The 19,904-nt window shown below is 35.2% G+C and overlaps 2 protein-coding genes across 13 annotated transcripts in view; both read left to right on the top strand.

The window, feature by feature from the left end:
* Nucleotides 1-3,461: 3,461 nt before the first annotated feature.
* The window catches only part of LOC147382510 (Trimeric LpxA-like enzyme), a 69,069-nt gene continuing 52,626 nt past the window's right edge, over nt 3,462-19,904 (top strand). For 2 of the 12 annotated variants that reach the window (XR_015174071.1, XM_086429453.1), the window contains exons 1-8: nt 4,350-4,376; nt 5,792-5,972; nt 6,347-6,403; nt 7,065-7,221; nt 7,295-7,525; nt 8,395-8,709; nt 10,371-10,478; nt 11,338-11,527. Coding sequence is in view for 11 of the 12 variants with exons in the window: in XM_086429453.1 (XP_086285579.1) it covers nt 7,090-7,221; nt 7,295-7,525; nt 8,395-8,709; nt 10,371-10,478; nt 11,338-11,527 (976 nt within the window). In the remaining variant the exon portion in view is untranslated. Of the gene's footprint in view, nt 3,540-4,292; nt 4,377-5,791; nt 5,973-6,089; nt 6,153-6,346; nt 6,404-7,061; nt 7,222-7,294; nt 7,526-8,394; nt 8,710-10,370; nt 10,479-11,337; nt 11,528-19,904 lie in introns of those variants that run through there. The other 10 variants (XM_086429448.1, XM_086429445.1, XM_086429443.1 and 7 more) reach the window with 10 other exon arrangements.
* LOC147382511 (F-box/kelch-repeat protein At3g06240-like) lies at nt 4,594-5,608 on the top strand. Its single transcript, XM_086427174.1, has one exon. The coding sequence runs from the start codon at nt 4,594-4,596 to the stop codon at nt 5,461-5,463; it is 870 nt and encodes a 289-aa protein (XP_086283300.1). The 3' UTR covers nt 5,464-5,608.

Genomic DNA, 19,904 nt, shown 5'->3' with positions numbered 1-19,904 from the left:
GAATTGGTTTAGGTTAGGGTTAGGTTTAGGTTGAAGTTGGTTCAAATTTTATTGGATGGGATAACCTTAGGATTGGAATGAGTTAGGGTAAGGATGTTCTTAGTGGACTTGCAATGGGCTTAAGACTTGATAGTAGGTTGGAGTGAGGGGCTTAGGATTTTGAGAAATTTTTTGAGGAAAAGATTTGTGAAATGACCTTATAGGTTCTTTAAAACCTTGGAGTCTTTATTTGAATTGAGAAACAAACATCATAAGGTTTTGGGCCCTTTTTGACTTTAAAACTCAATATTTGGGTTGGTATATGCACGGGGCCTTTCAAATTGGGGTGTCTACATTAAGGATATATTTGTTATGACTTCTTTCACATGCTTTTTGAGCTTTTTTGTCTTTGAGTTGCAAAAGTCATTTATTTTAAAGCCAAAAGTTGAGTTTTATAAAAGAGTTGTGTTAGAGAGCCCTTAGACTAAAACCTTATATCGCACTTCTTGAGGTGAAAGTGGATAAGAACTATATCTTAATGAAAACATCATGGTTCCCATACATTTTCAAGAAGTATGATATGAGATTCCAGCCTGAGTCGTGCTGGAGTGACCTCATATTGGCATCTAGGGTTCTTATAGACTTTCACGTCAAGAAATGCGATACGACGCTCTAGCCCAAGGTCACTTCAACATTATACTTTATAAAAACAGGTACAAGCCTCCAAGGTTGCTTTTGCACGAGAGCCACTCAAGAAAGTCAATATGAAAAGACTATTCATGTGAATAGTCGAAAATACCCTCAAAATACAAAACAAAAAAAAACTTTTTTTTTTTAGTGCGATTTGTTGACGCATAGTAACCGCGCAATCCTATTGGAGGATTGCTTGGAATATTTTTGCAAAAGTCCCTATATCTTAATTTTGTTTACAATCTATATACTCTTTATTAATTAAATTCAAATCCAAACGCCGTCATTTTCAATTGAAATAGTAAAACACTTGTCTTACTAACATAATAAGATTTTAATCCTTACTAAGGGTCTTTTTACTCATATGGATAACCACATCACCAGTCCAATACTACCAAACCCTCTACATTTCATTGAAAGACTCATATATATAAAAAAAAAAAAACAAATTCAAGAAATAATTTATTTTTTTGAGCTTGAGGTAAGTTTTTGAAAATTACCGAACTTCCAAATAACTCCAAAACTTAAAATTGAACTACAACGGTGAAAAATAACTTCTTTGGGGATTTATTTTTCTAAAGTTCATATACTTTGGATGTCAAAAGGTGAGCCCAAGGTTAGTAGAAAATATTAAAATATTTTAGAGAAGCATTTTTCCTACTAACTTAGTAAGATTTGAAATCTTGCTAAGGATCATTGAGCTCAAATGGATTACCAAATTGGCAATCCGAAACTAAGGTTTCTGATCCTAAAAAAAAACATTTATGAAATAAAAACTATATTTTTTTCAATGAAAATGATTTCTTTGAAAAATTTAGATTAAAATAATAATAATGAATGAAAAATATTTTTCTAATTAACCTATAAAAATAAAATGAGGTGTTTCAACTTTTTACTATGAGAGATATTTTAAGAGAGGGGTATTGACACCCCAACTTTTAACTTATTATATCTCAATTACTTAAATTAATTATCACTCCCTAATTAAAGATCAAAACACACTCTTCAAATATTACTAAGGTTTACCTCAAATTACACATCTCATCATAATAAAATATTATAGCATTCATTCAAACAATTTTAGTAGCTTTTTACAATTAAAAAATGTTTATATAAAATCCTAAACCTAAAACAAGAGAATCTAAGAAAAAATAAATGAGAGTTTCTATTGGCACCCCAACTTTTACTTATTCTTAACCATTCAATTATTTTCTTTATTTATTACTATGGTTTGCCTCTAATTACAATCTCAATATAATAAAATATTATAGCACTCATTAAAAAAATTTCAATAGTTTTTTATAATTAAAAAAAAAATGTTCAAATAAAATTTTAAATCTAAAATAAAAGAATCAAAAGAAAAAAAAAATGAGAGTTTCTATTGGCACACCGACTTTTCCTTATTTTTAACCATTCACCTATTTTCTTTAATTATTATTAAAGTTTGCCTCAAATTACAATCTCAACATAATAAAATATTATAGTACTCATTCAAATAATTTTAGTAATTTTTTACAATTAAAAAAAGATTCATTTAAAATCCTAAACCCAAAACAAAAGAATATAGGCAAAATAAAAGAAAAAAATGAGAGAGTTTCTATTAGCACCTCAATTTTTACTTATTCTCAATCATTCAATTGTTTTCTTTATTTTTAATTGAGGTGTAATAGGCAAAAGTTGGGGTGCCAATAATACCTATCTTAAAATATCTCTCATAGTAAAAAGTCGAAACACCTCCTTTTATTTTTGCAGGTTAATTAGATAAATATTTTTCATTCATTATTATTTATTTATTTGTTCATTTTTTTATCTGATTTTTCAAGGAAATCATTTTCATTTAAAAAACATAATTTATTTTACATAAATTACTTTTTTGATTTTTTTCATAATCGAAAACCTTGGTATTGGATTTCCAATTTGATAATTCATTTGAGTTCAACAACCTATAGTAAGATTTCAAATTTTACTAAGTTAGTAGGAAAAGTGCGTCTCTAAAATACTTTATTGTGTCCAAGTAACCTTGGACTCATCTTGTGGCATCCAAATATATGATCTGTGGACAAAAGTATATGAACTTTGAAAATACAAATCCTTAAAAAATAGTTGTTTTCCCCCCGTTGTATTTCAATTTTAAGTTCGGGAGTTATTTGAAAGTTTGATAGTTATTAATTTTTAAAAACTTGGATCAAGCTTAAAAAAAAAAAAATTTGAATTTTTTTTTCTTTTATCTAAGTTTTTAACGAAACTTAGAGGGCTATGATAGTGTTGGGCTGGTGATGTGATTATCTATACGAGTAAAACGACCCTTAATAACGATTAAAATCTTATTGAATTAGTAAGACGAGTATTTTGCTATTTCAATTGAAAATGACGGTGTTTGGATTTGTATTTAATTAATAATAAAGAATATGAAGATTGTAAAAACAATTAAGACGGAGGGACTCGTGCAAAAATAAAATTCCAAGCAATCCTCCAATAGGATTGCGCGGTCACTATGTGTCTAACACTATAGGGGTGTCAATGGATAGTCGAAATCTGAATTCGAATTCGAAAAATCGGATATTATCCGAAATTTTTGGATATCGGATTCAGATGTTATTTTAAAATTCGAATGAATTTCGGATATTGTGAAATCCGATCGGATAATATCCGCTTCGATATAATATACATATTATGTATTCATGTTTTACAACAAAAATTTTATATATGTATATATAAGTATCGTGTATTCATGTTATACAACAAAACATAACTTTTTAACCTTTATCTTCTCTCACAACACACAAGAACCAGCAACCATTAACGATCGGTGAGGGGGGTTTCGACTGTGAGTTCCATACCCATCATCTTCTCCGGCCGACAACATCCAGGTACACATTTTCTCTCTCTCTCTCTCTCTCTCTCTCTCACCTCTAGGTAAAATCCAACCGACGGATCATAACTATCGTTTTCTCCGACCGACGAGCTTCCAAAGATACTCTCTCTCTCTCTCTTACACACACACACAAAAAATAAAATTCCATTTTATCCGATTTTGAAGACTGAAATAGTTAGAAGATTAAAAAAAAAAATGAAAATCGATTTGTTTTTTTACAAATTGAGAATGAGATTTTTTTATCGGATCGGATATCCATTACATTTTTCGAATTCGGATTCGAATGTTTGTTAGTGATATCTGATCGAATTCTGATATCATTATTTTTTTTTGGATTCGAATTCGGATATAGTACTATTCGATCGGATACCTATCCGTTGACAGCCCTATAACACTATGTGCATCAAACAAAATTGCACCCGTTTTTTTTTTTCCCCTCTCTGACACTGTGTTTGGATTGAAGGAAGGGAAGGGAAGATAATGCTATTTTCTCTTCCTTTCTCTTGTTTGGATTGTTTAGTGAGGAGGGAAGAGAAGAATAATAAAGGGAAGTGGAGGGAAGAGAAGGGAAAAAATAAAAAATTTTGTTCCCCCAAAAGTGGAGAGAGGGATGAGAACGTATTTTTTATTTCAAAATTGCCCTCGCTCTTTCATAAAATTTTCAAAAAAAATAGATATGGACAAGCCGTTTATTACCACTTACACCCCAAGTAATGAAATACACAGTCAAATTGCAGAAACCCTACACATGCTAATCTTCTTCTTCTTCTTCTTCAAAATCGAATCAGACCTACTGAGAGAGGAACGAAGGTTTCTCATCGATCACATCCAGGTAATCTATCTCTCTCTTTCTTTCTTGATTTAGATTTACCAGAGACTGATCGATCAATCGGTTCGTGCATGTTTCCATTAAAGATATATCGATCGATTCTCTCTTTGGATGGATTGTTTGTAACATCTAGGGTTTGGATTGAGCTTTCCCCATTTTCATTTTAATCTTATTTCGATTCCTAGAGATTAGAGTTCCTTTTATGATTAGAGAAGGGGCGATGTGGAACTACTTTCCTGAAGAAATCATCTTCGACATCTTTTCAAGGCTTCCTGTGAAGTCTCTGTTACGATTCAGGTCTGTATGTAAGCTTTTCTGCAACTTAATCAGTAACCCTAGTTTCGTTAAAGTGCACATCAGTCAATCAATAACTGAAACCAAGAACCTTGCTCTCATTAGAACGCCTCAAACCAACGGCCTTACTCTCATGTTAAACCATTCTCGTCTCTTGTCTATAGATCTTGACTTTGATGAAACATCATCTAAAGAAGTAGTTGTGATCAATTATCCATTTCAATCTCCAGATAATCAGCCTAAAATAGTGGGTTCTTGTAACGGATTGATATGTTTAAGACCTTGTGAAGATGTCATTTGTCTTTGGAATCCAGCAACCAAAGAATACAAGAACTTACCAACCTCTGTACTAATTGATTCTCAGAGGGATGGGAAGTTATTTTGTAGCATTGTATACGGATTCGGTTATGATCCCATTGTTGACGACTACAAGGTGGTTAAAATTTCCTACTTTGGTAGCATTGGTGCCAAAGATTTTGCTTTTGAAGTCACTATGTATGAATTGAGAACAAATTCATGGAGAAGAATCCGAGACATTCCTTATGACCTTTGTTGTACAGAACTACATGGGTCCGTTGTGAATGGAAATCTGCATTGGGTTGTGTTTCATCGTAATCGCATATCGGATTTATATTCTTGGGTAATCCCTTCTTTCGATATTAGGAATGAGCAGTTCCAAGAGGTGCCACAGCCTGATTATGTGGGTCCTGTATTTGGCATGAGTGTGGGGGTATTGGAAGGATACCTTTGCATGTATAATACTTCATGGTATTCTGTTATGAGGTATGGGGGATGAAGGATTATGGTGTGAGGGAGTCTTGGACTAAGTTATTCTCTATTGTAGAACCGACAGTTATGTCACGTAAGGTCTTGAAGCCGATTTGCTTTTCCAAGGATGGTGAGATTATAATAGATACTGATATGGAAGGTCTTATTTTGTATGACCCAAAGACTGAAATTATGAGGCATTTTGTGATATGTGGTAGGCCGATCATTTTTTAGATAGAGATGTACGTGGAAATAGTCATTTGACAATAATAATTTCTCTTCTCTTCTCTTATGAATCCTAATCAAACAGGAGAAATTTGATTTTTTTCTCTTCTCTTCTCTTTCAATCCAAACAGGGTGAAGAAAAACTAGTCTTCTCTTCCCTTCCCTTCCCTCAATCCAAACACAGCGTAACGTTTTCACTCGACAGAACCTCTCTCTCTCTCGACAGAACCTCTCGTCTGGGGTTAGGCCATGATCTAGCATCTAACGCAGAGCTCTGTCTGAGGTCCGATCGATCTTTGTTGATTTCCAAAGGTAAGAACCTCTTGCCGAACGCAAATAGATCATCCATTTGTGTTCCATCAACCCTTTAATCATTGTATTCTTCGATCTACTGGTGAGATAACGTGAGCATTGTGTTCTTTTGATTTTGTGCAGACTTCTCATCATTGAGCAGTGGTATCACTCCAAAATCCATTCAACTGAAATTTGAATGTCCTTAAAATAACTACTCAAACCAAACCAAACCAAATGAAGATGAGATTTTTTTAATTCTTATAGATTTTTCAATTTTTGTTTATATTATATCCATCTTATTTGAGAATAATAGATCTTATGTTTGTTGAATAATGTTATTATAGTGAATTATATCATCTGAGCAAATATACATCTGTTTTTGTATTTGATAGGAAGCGTCTTTACTCAACATAACAGATCAAGCTTGTGGAATTTTTACCTCTGCTGAGGTAATTCTGGTTTGAAAAATTAATTAATTAATGTTGGAGCTTATATTTCAAAAGCAAAAAAGAATTTGTTGGAACTTGGTAGATGTGAATATGATTTAAATACTTCTTCCTGCTTGTTTTTATACACTTTTGTAGCTTCAATTATCATGCTTGAAATGATTGGGGTTTGAACTTGGTAGATATGAATGTGATTTTCCAAATGATAGGGCTTTGAATGTCTTTTGAAACAATGTTTTCTTTTCCATGTCATTGTATATGATTGAATTCTTTTCAGTGTTTCAAATTAACCCCTATTCATAATGTAATATAATTTTTTTATTACTATTTTTAGAGTAACATTTTTTACTTCATCTTTGTTTGAAGGCATGTAATATGCTAAAACTTATTGATGACATGTTTATGTTATCTATTTTTATATATTTGTATGAACAGTTATCAAGGTTTTGGTCAAAATGTTGCATTTTACAATTTTTATACATGTAAGGGCATTTTGGTCATTATCACAGAATCCCACAAATAAAAACTGTGAAACAAACATGCTTTTTAGGCTTCTGTGCGAAGCCCAGTACTTCTGCTGCTTCTGTAACATACAAGATTTTCCTAGAGGCAGCTTCCCAAGCTTTGGGCTTCTACTTCCTTCTCTGCTCTCTTTGTGTAGTAGGTCTGCTGCGAATTCTAAGCTGAAGATGGTTCAGAAGAAAGGAGGCAGGGGGGCTTCCGAAGATGTGGAAGAGTTGGCTCACGTTCCCTTGCAAGCCATTCTCTTAGCTGACAGCTTCGCTCAGAAGTTTCGCCCCATCACGCTCGAGCGCCCTAAGGTATTACTACCCACCCTCCTCTCTCTTTTTCTCTTTTTGTATCTGATGAATTTGGATGTATGATCGATCGAAGGTACTCTTACCACTTGTTAACATCCCTATGATCGGCTACTCCTTAGCATGGCTCGAGTCAGCTGGGGTTGAAGAAGTTTATGTATTCTGCTGTGCTCACTCTAAGCAAGTTATTGATTATTTAGAGAATTCTCACTGGTTATCTCTCCCTAAATTCTCCGTCACAACGATTGAGTCCCACGATTCTGTTAGCGCTGGTGATGCACTTCGCTTGATTTATGATCGCCATGTGGTACGTATTTTATTATTATTTTTCAACAAAATCTGTAATCTTGCAATAATATGGCATCATGTTTTAAAATATTGGAATACCAATTGTAAACATTGACCTCAAAACATTCAATGTTTCGGTAGATACTGTTTCGTTCTTTTTTTCATTAACCAATCAATATGATATTTTAAACCGTGTGTGGCATTTCATTTGATTGTTTTCTAATTTTACAAGAATATCATGTCATTCGATTATTATTTTCCATCAAAATTTGTAATCTTGCAATAATGTGGCAATGTATCGGTTTAAAATATCGGAATGTTTCAGTCGATACTTATCGGTATTGGCCAATACTCTGATTCGAAACATTAACCTCAAAACATTCAATGTTTCAGGAATGTACTGATACTGTATCAGTTTTTCCATTAATCGCAACATTCAATCTATATGATATTTTAAACCTTGCGTGGCATTTCATTTGATTCTTTTCCAATTTTACTAGAATATTATATTTTACTAGATTATTATTTTCCATCAAAATTTGTAATCTTGCGATATTTTGTTAATTTATAGGTTTAAAATATTGGATGTGTCAGCCAATACTTAATCGCTATTGGCCAATATACAAAACATTGACCTTGAAACATTCAATGTTTTTGGAATGTATCGGTATGTATTGAATTTATCGATCGATACTGTGTCAGTTTTTCCATTAACCGAAACATTCAATCGAAATGATATTTTAAACCTTGTGTGGCATTTTATTTGATTATTTTCTAATTTAACAAGAATGTTATATTTGATTCAAATATTATTTTCTAATAAAATAACTTTCAGAATTTTTAATTTTGTAATAATCTAACATTTCTTCTTTTTTGCCATATGTGAAGATACATGGAGATTTTGTCCTAATTAGTGGAGATACTGTGAGCAATATGTCCCTTACAGAAGCACTTCAAGAACACAAGGAGAGAAGGAAGAAAGATAGTAATGCTGTAATGACTATGGTGATTAAGAAGTCGAAGCCTTCTTTGTTGACTCACCAAACTCGACTTGGTAATGATGAGCTATTTGTGGCAATTGATCCCGATACCAAGCAGCTTTTGTATTACGAGGATAAGGCTGATCACTTGAAAGGGATTTTATCTCTCGATCAGACATTGCTTGTGGATAATCCTGCTTTTTCTTTGCACAATGACAAGCAGGTTTTTTCTTAATTCGACTTATTTATTTATTTTTTGTCTTAAATTTTAGTGTTACTACTTTTCTATAATTAGCTAACCGAAACCTGGTAATATTTTCTTATTATTATTTTTTATCTTGGATAATGAAGATGATTTAGCTAGATCTTCGATTATACCATTGTTTCCCCTCTTTCGCTATGATAAGTAATTCAATTTATAAAGATCTATCCAGTGTTGAGGTCGTAAAATTGAAAGATTTGAAGTATCAAGATTGACATTTACAGTGTCGAAATCGATGTTTTGAAGTATTGATCTTGAAATTTTAAGCATTGATCTTGATGATTGGATCGAAATAAGTTGATCTCGATGTTTTCACCATATTTTTATGTTTTGTATGTCAAAATAGGTCCATCAACATCAAGAACAACACTTGAACATTAATCATTGAGATCGATGACTAGAATGTTGATCTCAACACTTTAAGAGTCGATCTAGACGTGTAAAAAATTCCTTGATTCAAACATGGATATCGATGATTTAACTATTTATTCTTGTGCTTCAGAGAGAGAGAGAGAGAGATAGAGAGAGGGTTCATTTCGGTCGTTATAATATATGCATTTTGGGAATATCTATCTAGTGTTGATCTAGAAAAAAAAAATTGAATCATCAAGGTCGATCTTTGAAGTGTTGAGATCAATGCTTCAAACTTTGAGATCGATCCTTCAAACTTCAAGATCATCACTTTAAATGTCGATCTCAACTCCGCAAACATCGATTGGAAGTTACAGCTAAATCTTCAAAACTATGAGTGTATCATCCTGTATTTGTCATTCGCATTCACAAATTGTTGGAATGGATTGCAATTGCCATGTGCAAACTTGTTTCTTTAAGAGAGGGATAAGGGCTAATTATTACGAATGAAGGGTATTTTCAACCTATTTTTTTTGGTTACTGTAGCAAATGGATCAATTTACTGTATTAGTTTTGAAGTCGTCCTATTTGCTGATTAACATATTGTTGTGGATTTTTGAGCTAAAAACTATTTCTTAAGATATATTTATGTCATGCAAGACCATGAATGCTTATTTGGAATATAAATGAAATCAGGACCCCCTGCCTTTTTTTATAGGAATTTTCACCCCCATAATCTGTAATACACAGAAATCTTCCGTAAATGTGCCATTGATTCACATATTTGACGTATTTACACCTCTAAACCCAATTTAGCATTATTTATCTTCATCTGCCCATTGATTTTGGCCTGTCGGATATGCATCTTTCTCCTAGATCCACTCCATAAACCCTCTATGAGGATCTCGAACAAATGCTGGATTGAGACGTCCAGGAATCATGGCTTTTTTAAACTGACTAGAAGGTGGTATGTGCAAATGTATATATATATATATATATATTTACTTATAAAAAAAATAAAAAAAAAAGGATATTTTTGTAATTTTGACAAATAACCAACGTGATTTGAGGGATGTGTGATTGCAATCTTCTTGGTTTTGATCAAAATGACCCTGATTATATTAAATTTAAATCTTAAGGTGGGGGCATTTGTGGAATCCAAATTTTGGTGTCGAACCACTTCTACTCCGCCTTCTCACATTATAATAATAAAGATAATGTTCCAACATTTGAATAAATTGTTACTAACTTGCTAAATGCATTCTTTGCAGGATTGCTACATTGATATCTGCTCTCCGGAAGTTCTTAGCCTTTTCACTGACAATTTTGATTATCAACATCTTCGGCGCCACTTTGTCAAGGGATTGCTTGTTGATGATGTAGGTTTGGTGTTCACTATAAGTAACATATTCCTAGGGCTGCTTGAAATCCTTTCATGAATTAACATTAGCATATGAGCTTATTAGAAATTTTGTGGGGATAACTATTGATACGATAATATGATATGGTTGAGTTATAGCCTTTATATATATATATATATATATTTTGATGAGTTTAGAAATTTTGAGAATGTATCCTTATTTCTTCTCAAAATATTCTGTACTTATCTCGTGAAGTTTATGATGTAAGACAAATTGGAGTGTTTAAAAGTAGTTCATGATAGGCTGTCTAAAAAGGGCAATCAAATTGCTGAAGAACCAGGGAATTGTGTGGTTAAACATATATTAATAGTTCTTGTCACTCTCAATCAATGTTTAAAATCTCGTCTTGAGGCAATGTTTTGTGGTTAGGAGAAAAATTGGTCTCATCTCTGCCTAAACATTCCGAGACTATCAGAAACATTCCCAAAACATTGAATTTTGTGATCAGTGTTTCATATTGGTCTTGGTTGAAACCATTGCGTTTCGAACGAAACATTCCGAAATGGTATGGAACTTTAAACCTTGCTCTCACTTCTTGTAATACCTAGTCAATGTTTGAACTTATTTTCTTCATGGAAACTTCTAAATGTGATGTGATTATGTTTTTGTTTTTTTGGTTGCTTAAGTTATTGGAAAACCCAATTTTTGAGCACATTTATGATATTTCACTCATGTATCTCGTAAATATGTGGTATGTAAATATTCTATGGGAGTCATGAATTCTTTTGTTTAGTTTGTGGGATTTTGTGTTGTACCTACTTATTTATGCAAATTTTCTTTTTTGAAATCTTGTCGAGTTCTTGGTTTTGCTTTTCAGATTATGGGGTACAAAATTTTCACTCATGAAATCCACTCAAGTTATGCGGCTCGAGTAGATAATTTCAGAAGCTATGACACAATTAGCAAGGATATAATACAAAGGTGGACATACCCTTTTGTTCCAGATGTTCAGTTTTTTGGGAATTTCCCAACTAAACTAGAAAGACAAGGGGTGTACAAAGCATCAGGTAAACAATATGATCATTAAATGGACCTCTCTTCAAATGAGCTTTAGCAAAAAGGCTTCTTTTCTATATGTACAATTTGATGGAATTAGTAGAGTTTCCTTTTTTAACTTCAGAAATTTATAGATGCATTCTTATTTGTTGCATTTCCGGTATTCTCCATGCTATGTCATGGAAACTCGTTGTGCTTATATATACTAGAGTTCACCCGTGCCTCCGGCACAAGCGTCCTCTTTGCAATTAGGGGGTAAAAGCAAAAAAAATAATTAAAGTTGAGTCCCACAAAAACTATAGTTGGATAGGATGTTTATCCTAGCTGGATGAAAGTTTGTCCCCCACAAAAGTGGTCCCTACAATTGTGTTTTAGTATATATACTAGAGTTTGCCCATGCCTATGGCACGGGCATTCTCTTTGGGAGTTAAGTGGTAAAAGAGGAAAAATATGGAGGGCTATTATTAAAAATCTTTGGGGTTGAAGGGATAAAAGAGGAAAGATATTAATGTTATAGGGGTATTATTGAAAAAAGGAAGAGAGTGGGGGAGGAGAAGAGTAAAGACAATAAATTTAAAGATAAAGGAGGAATGCAATAAATTGAGGTCGCTATAGCTAGATGGGACGTTTATCCCTCACAAGTGGGCCTCACCGTTGTTTTTTATTCTGAGTCGTGCTAGAGTGACCTCAAGATTGGACCTCATATCACACATCTTGACGTGAAAGTTGGTAGGATCCATAGATGTTTTTTCACTCGTATCTTGAGGAAAAACATCTATGATTCCCATTCACTTTCACGTCAGGGTGTGCGATAGCTTGATATGACATTTAACAAACTTTTTATTTCTTAATGGTCCCTCATTATGGGCGAACTCACAACTTTTTTGTTTATTGTCGAGTTCATCACTCTTTATTTATTGTTGAACTCAACGTTTTTTCACTTAGTGTCGAGGTCACAATTTTTACTGTTGAACTCACCACTATTTACTGCCGAACTAGATATTGGTAAAACCCACCCATTTTCAATTTTCGAGTTTTTTCGACTAAAATTGATGTATCACCGACGAGGGGAGATAAGAAAATGGAATTTGATTTAGGCAAAATCGGGGATTTTGGAAAATCTGGTTGTGGATTAGGTTGAGGATTTGGGTGACAATAGGAGATATAAGAAAATGGAATTTGATTTTTTGGAATTTGGGTAAGTATGAATCTTAATGTAAGAAAATGAAATTTGATTTTGGATTTTGGGCAAGTACGACTACAATCTCAATGTAAGAAAATGGAATTTGATTTTGGTTAGAAAAATGAGAATTTAGGGTATTTGGGTATAGGGTAGATTTAGTTTAGGAGTTAATGAAGTACGGATTAAAGGAACTGGGGGAGGATTAAAGGGTAAAACAGGATGGGGTTTGTAGGTTTCAAGAATCAAGAATCAAGAAAATCAAGAACAAATGATTAAAAGAAAATCAAGAACATGATTCTTTATGGATTCAAGAATTCAAGATTGCAAGAAAATCAAGAAAATTAAAAGAATAAAAAAAAGAAAAATAAAAATTAGATGAAGAAAGAGATATTGGACTCGCTCCAAAATGGCGTCACACCACACCCATTTTTGGGAAAATCAAGCTCAAGCTTTCTTTTTATTCATCATTGTTCATTCATTATTAAAAAAACCCTAATACAATCTATATAAAGAAAATAAATTTAAGAATCCTAGTCAAACTAAATACCAAATAAATAAACCTAATTTTCGTAATTTTTTCTCTCTTAATTTTCAAACCCTAATAAACTTAAATAAAAGATAAAATAAAGTTACTAAACTTCTCCTAAATATTATACTAAGACCATGGGCCAATAAAACACAAAATAAGTTCAAAAAATATGAAAATAAAGTCCTAAAACATAAATCTAGATAAAACTAAAATCTATTTTTTAAGATTTGATGTCCCCATCAATTCTCCTTGACTGGGAAGATTTCGCCACTTGCGAAATAAAATTGAAGTAGTTCTCATCATCAGTTGTGTTTCACATAAAAAATATATGGAAATATTGACTAAAAACTTGAGATAACGACTTGTTTAGATTATTTCAACCCAAAAGAACCATTCTAAATCGATTTTCATCTAAAAACTAAGAAAAAGTGAAAAAATCATAGTTTTTTACATATATCTTCAAAATGTTCGAAAATAATCCTTGAAAATGGCTTCTTCTTCCTTCTTGAATCTTTTCTGACAGAATGGAGTCTCTGAAACTCGATTTAGATGCCAAAAATCTAATTTTTTTGGATGAAAACGAAGAGTTCGAATGATTAGGGCATTCAATTGTGAGAAATGTGGGAGATGAGGTTTAGGGACTGTTAAGAAAAGAAAAATTTACGAAATGGACTATTAAGAGATCGCCCAAAACTTATGGATTATTTAGAAAAAAGTCCTTCCACCAGGGTCCTTTAAGTAATTTTCTTTTTATTATATATATATGTTTGCTACAAGTATGGGGGACAAACTTCCTATCCACCCCTTTGTGTGGCTCCCACTTTATTGCCTTCCCTTTTCACCCTTTCAACTTTATCGTGTTTCCTCTCCCTCCCCTTCCATCTCTTTTTTCAATAATACCCTTCTAACTATTATTTTTCCTCTTTTGCCCTTTTGACCCCAATTTTTATTAATAATACCTCTCTAATTTTATACCTTTTTTTAAGGTAAGATCTAGCAATTTCATTGTTGTCTTGCTAAAGCTTAATAAACCTGTATGCCCTTGAACAATGTCCCTGATAGTCTGAAACAATAGTGTGAGGAGTTAAAGATTGTTGGCCAGTGATAAGTTCAAAAGGACTCTTGTTGGAGGAAGAGCTTTTCTGAAGGTTAAAATAAAACTGTGCGACACTAAGAAGATTCGCCCAATCCTTCTGGTTGGTAGCAACACAATGCCTTAAGTACTCCTCCAACATGGGATTAAATCTTTCTGTCTGCCCATCTGTTTGAGGATGCTCGTTGCTCGAAAAGTCAAGCGGAGACCCAAGTAATCTGAACAGTTAGGTCCGCAACTTTCCTGTAAATCTTGAATTTCTATCACTGACAATGTTTTTGAGCACACCCCAATATTTGATGACATGCTTCAGAAATAAGTGAATTGTTTCCTCTGCTGAGTAATATGTTGATGCCGAGATAAACGTGGTGTATTTGGAAAAATGATCTACAATCACTAGGATGGAACCATACTCTGCAACTTTCGGCAAACCTGAGTCAAAGTCTATAGAAACACTTTTCCAAAGCCTTTGAGGGACTGGAAGATGTTCCAGCAACCCAATAGGTTTGTCCTGTTCGATCTTGTCTTGCTGGCAAATGAGGCAGGTCCTCACATAGTTTAACACATCATCTCGAATGTTCGGCTATTAGTATCTTCGTTCTAAGAGAGCTAATGTGCGGCGCCATCCTGGATGGCCAGCCCATGGAGTGTCATGGCATTCTCTCATTAGTTCTCGTTTCAGCCCGTCCGCATGTGGAACATACATGCAACTCTTGGTGGTATATAACAACCTATTCTGAAGCCAGAAACGATGTGTTTTCCCTTTCTTCACCATATCGAGTATGGTCTTCGCTTGGGGATATCACTGCTCAAATCATTTTGAATTCTTTGCTGTAAAGTGTTGGTGACTTGAGAAACGTGTTGTTGAAGGGCTGCTAGCTCTGCTTTGCGACTTAAGGCATCGGCCACACTATTGTTCTTCCCTGGTTTATAATCCAATCCTGGCCAAGTCAAATTCTGCGAGGAACTCTTGCCAACGAGTTTGTTTTGGGGTTAACTTCTTTTGAGTCAGGAAATAACTTACGGCCACATTATTAGTCTTCACCTGAACTTGTAATCTTAGCAAATAATGTCTTCAAATTCTCAAGCAATGGATGACGGCTAACAACTCTTTCTTTTCAGCGGTATAACGTCTCTCAACATCATTGAGCTTCCGACTTTCATATGCAAGTGGATGCCCATCTTGTAATAACACTTTACCAATAGTAAAATCAGATGCATCAATCTGAACTTCAAACGGCTTGGTGTTGTTGGGTAGAGTTAAGACAGGATTTTACATAACAGCAAGCTTGAGGTCTTCAAATGCCTCATGGCACTTGTCCGACCAGGACCAAGTGATATTTTTCTTCAATAGGTCTGTGAGAGGTGCGGTACGTTTGGAATACCCTTGGACGAAACGTTGATAGTAGTTCACAAGACCAAGGACTGACCTAAGTTCTGTGATGGTTGAGGGGGTTTTCTATTCATTAATGGCACGCATTTTCTCCATGTCCATTTGAATCTGTCCCCACAATATGGCCAAGAAACATGATTTGTTCTTGAGCAAATGAACACTAATCTAACTTGACATACAACTAATTGTTGCGAAGAACTTGGAAGACCTTGTGTAAATGCTGACCGTGTTCTTCAAGAGTGGAGTTATACACCACAATATTATCAAGGTTTATTACAACAAACTTGTTGAGGTACTCTCTGAAGAGGTCATTCATCAAGGTGTAGAATGTGGCAAGTGCATTGGTTAGGCCAAAGGGCATGACTAAGAATTCATAGGCACCATACCTGGTGGAACGGGGGGTAGGTTTCGGCTCATCTCCTTTTACAACCCGAACTTGATAGTAATCTGATCTCAAATCCAACTTCGAAAAGTACTTGGTTGCCCCAAGTTGATTAAATAAGTCGGCAATCAGTGGGATAGGATACTTGTTCTTGACAATAACCTTGTTCAACGCTCGGTAGTCAACACAAAGTCACAATGACCTATCATGTTTCTTCTGTAATAAAACAGACACCCTATAAGTTTCTTAGGAAGGTCTGATAAATCCAAACTCTAGAAGTCCATCAAGTTGCTTACGTAGCTCAGCTAGTTCCGGAGGACTCATCCTGGAAGGCCCTGTCGTTGGAGGCATGGTACCAGATACTAGTTCAATCTGATAGTCAATCGGCCTGCGTGGCGGTAAGGCCTTAGGAAGCTCATTCGGCATCACATCATCAAATTCACTCAATACCTGTTTAACCTGAGTGGGAGTTAAACTATGGTCCTGATTATCAGGTTTAACTCGTAGAGTAGCAATGTACGTTTGCTCTCCTTTCTTCAACCCTTTTTTCAGCTGAAGGGTTGAAATCATCTTTCCCTCTTCTTTGCCTGTGGAGACGGGAATGAAGTTTAGGCATTCACCTAACATGCCCAATGTGTTGGCGATTAGCATCGGAACGGTCTTGTTCTGTCGCAAGAAGTCCATCCCAATGATGACTTTGAATTCATCGAGTGGAACTATGAGCAAGTCAAGCTTACCCTTCTATATACCTATCTTGATGGACACGGACTTGGCCGACCCTTGGATACGAGTGGTTTGGGAATTTATAGCTTTCATACGGCTAAAATCTTTCTCGAGCCAGATATTGAGGTGTTTCGCCTCTACAGGGGAAATGAAGCTGTGCGTAGCTCCTGTATCAACTATTGTCTTGGTGGTCTTGCCATTAGTCTCAATGTCTACATACATGAGACCCTTCAAAGGTCTGTTTGAGTGCATTCAACAAATGCATTGCTCCCATGTGAGAAGAATCGTCATCATCTTGCCTACTTGTACTCTCGTGACTCGGGTCACTTTAGGAGGCTAGTAGTGCGTTCAACTTGCTTCACTGTAGGCACTTGAACGTCTTGTAATGACCACCACACAAATAGCATTTAAGCTTGTTGTGGTGCTTGTTAGGTGAGGTACTTTTGTTTTTTGAAGGGGAGGAATCCTGCTGGGATCCCTGGCTAGAATTGTATCTATGCCTTCCATTCTACTTTTAGAAGACCCATCGGTGTGCTCACGCTGTGGAGAGTACCCCTTCGATCGAGGGTGTACCTTCTTTCTACTCCCATTCACAGGAGTATAATCCGTTAACCGCTTGACTACGGCAATAGCAGTTGTAAGGTCTTGCACACGTCGCTTTTGGAGCTCTGTTTGAACCCAAGGCTTAAGTCCTTGGAATGAGAACAACTTGTCTTTCTTTGACATGTCACAGATATCAAGCATTAAGACGGAAAATTGCTTGATGTAGTCGTGCACTGTACCCGTCTGGTGGAGTTGCCTCAACTTTTTGCAGGCAATGAACTTTTCATTCTTGGGTAGAAATTGATTTTTCAGCCCCCCTTTAAGGTCATCCCATGTATTGATGGAACATTGACCACTTTCCATCTCGGTGTACTTGGTTTACTACCATAGTTTGGCATCACCTGAAAGATACATAAAAGTTGTGATGACCTTTACATCTTCTGAATGTGGACGAGCTGCACGGAAGTACTGCTCCATGTCAAATAGGAAATTTTCGAGCTCTTTCGTATCTCGAATACCACTGAAAGCGCGTGGCTCGGGGACTTGGAAATGCGAGGGAGGAGCTTCACTACTGGTAGGCCATTCATTGCCAACGGCTTTAACCAGGAGACCTACCTTGGTAGTAAGCTCCGTGATCTGTTCCTGTAACTTTGCTAAGGATCCTCGGGTATCTTCCTCGAGGTCAACTAATCTAGCGCTGATTGTCACAGATTCGTTATCCAGTGTGTTCTGACGATCATCTAGTTGTGCAATACCATCAACGAGACCCGATAGCTAGGCCATCTTATCTTCGAGTAACTCAATACGTTTCTTGTTTGTACGTGCGGGTGGTGGAGTTGGAGCGGGTTGGTCCATGGTACTTTTTTCTCTTCTTACCATTGTTCGCGTGAACTAAATGGAATTGGGGGAAGAGCTTGGTGTTGAAACCAACTTGAACCTGATACCAACTTGGCTCTGATACCAACTATCATGGTTGTGTTCTTTCGAAGCGAGGTCGTGCGGCGCAAGGGGTGTTAATCCACAAACAAGCCTGTAACAATAATCTCACACCACAAAACGTATATAGCAAGTAAGAGAATGGGGGCAATATGAGGCAAAGCCTGGAGGCAATTTTGTTGATGTATAAAAATTACATGATGTAACACATTACAAAAGCAAATAGGTGTGTTACAAGCAACTTATGATCTATGACATGCGGAACTCCACGTAGCTTGGTGTGAGGGCTTGAAGTCAATGTGGGTGTAGGCTGGGGATTGGGGCACTAGACACCCTTCCTACAAAGATTACGCTAAGAGTCAGAAAACGATAGAGAGAAAAGTGATTATGTTTATCTGCCCTAATTGGGCTTTAACTAAGAATTACAAGACTAAAAAATTGAAACGACTAAAAAGGACAACTAACTAAAAAACACTCTAATAACCCAGGATTATTCAACACTAAGTCCTTCCTAGGTTTCTAGAAGGAAACATCATAAGTAGAGCCCGGTCATACTCTTTTATTACTAAAATGCCACTAAGCTAATAGATATGCTCTGGCACGGGGTTGATATGGCTTCATATACGAGCCTTACATAAGATTACATGGGTGCTCCCGACTTTGGGGCAAGTTACACCTAACTCTAGGTGTCGAAGTGCATGGCCTTCACACGTAGGCAGGGGTGAACTCTAGTATATATATACCAACAAAGGTGGGCTCACTTACATCAATAAGTTATGGGCTCAATACTACCTACCACATAAAAATAATAAAAATAAATTCAGAACTCTAACACTTACTTAGGATGTTGGATTTTGTTTTCAAGTAAAAACAATTCCTTTTATATTGTGTGAACAATTTTTATTCAGATATTGTATTACCAGTTTAAGACTGTAAATCCGTACCCAAAAGGTCAATTGGTTAAGGAGAGAATGACCTTAACACACTTTTCTAGACAATGTGCATCAACCAGGAATTTGGCTAGATGTCCAAGAAATAAAAGAAAAAAATTATGCCATAATATTATATTCAGATGATATAGTCTGATTTCCTGGTTATTCAGAAATCAGCTGGACCAATGGTTGAAGTGAGCTTCGCAATTTCCTTTTGATAACCAAAAGAATTTTATTGAGAAGAGGACAAGAAGTCCTCTGGGAGAAATACAGCAGCGAAGGCCCTAAGGCAACAGAAGATAAAAAAAAATCAAGACAAACAAAACAAAATCCACAACACACTTAAGATCATTCATCATCACACACAAGATCGTACCTGAACAAGAAATCTTCAAATGAGAACCCCTTGAACTCTTGAAATTGCTTACACCAGTGGAACGAAAGACCACAATAGAAAAGATGATTTCCTGCAAAATGAGCTCCAACAAATGGCTGGAGGAATAATGGAAAAGATGACCTAGCTGAACAATTGATGGGTCCTTTGGTTGAACAATTATATCATGAAGAAAATCTTTACAAGTTGATGGTAACACTTTGTAATACTGATATATTAATATGATAAAAAAAAAAAAATACTTACATCTAGTCATTGATGCTATTGATATAATCAGTGC

This window comes from Akebia trifoliata, chromosome 16 (genome assembly GCF_017979445.1).
Source record: "Akebia trifoliata isolate Shusen 1 chromosome 16, ASM1797944v1, whole genome shotgun sequence".
In the NCBI taxonomy this organism is placed as follows: Eukaryota; Viridiplantae; Streptophyta; class Magnoliopsida; order Ranunculales; family Lardizabalaceae; genus Akebia; species Akebia trifoliata.
Note: the sequence above shows the minus strand (reverse complement) of the source record. Positions and strands in the feature narration are given on the sequence as shown.

Coding starts and splice junctions, on each gene's coding strand:
- LOC147382511 (XM_086427174.1), top strand. CDS start 4,594: ATGTGGAACTACTTTCCTGAAGAAATCATCTTCGACATCTTTTCAAGG.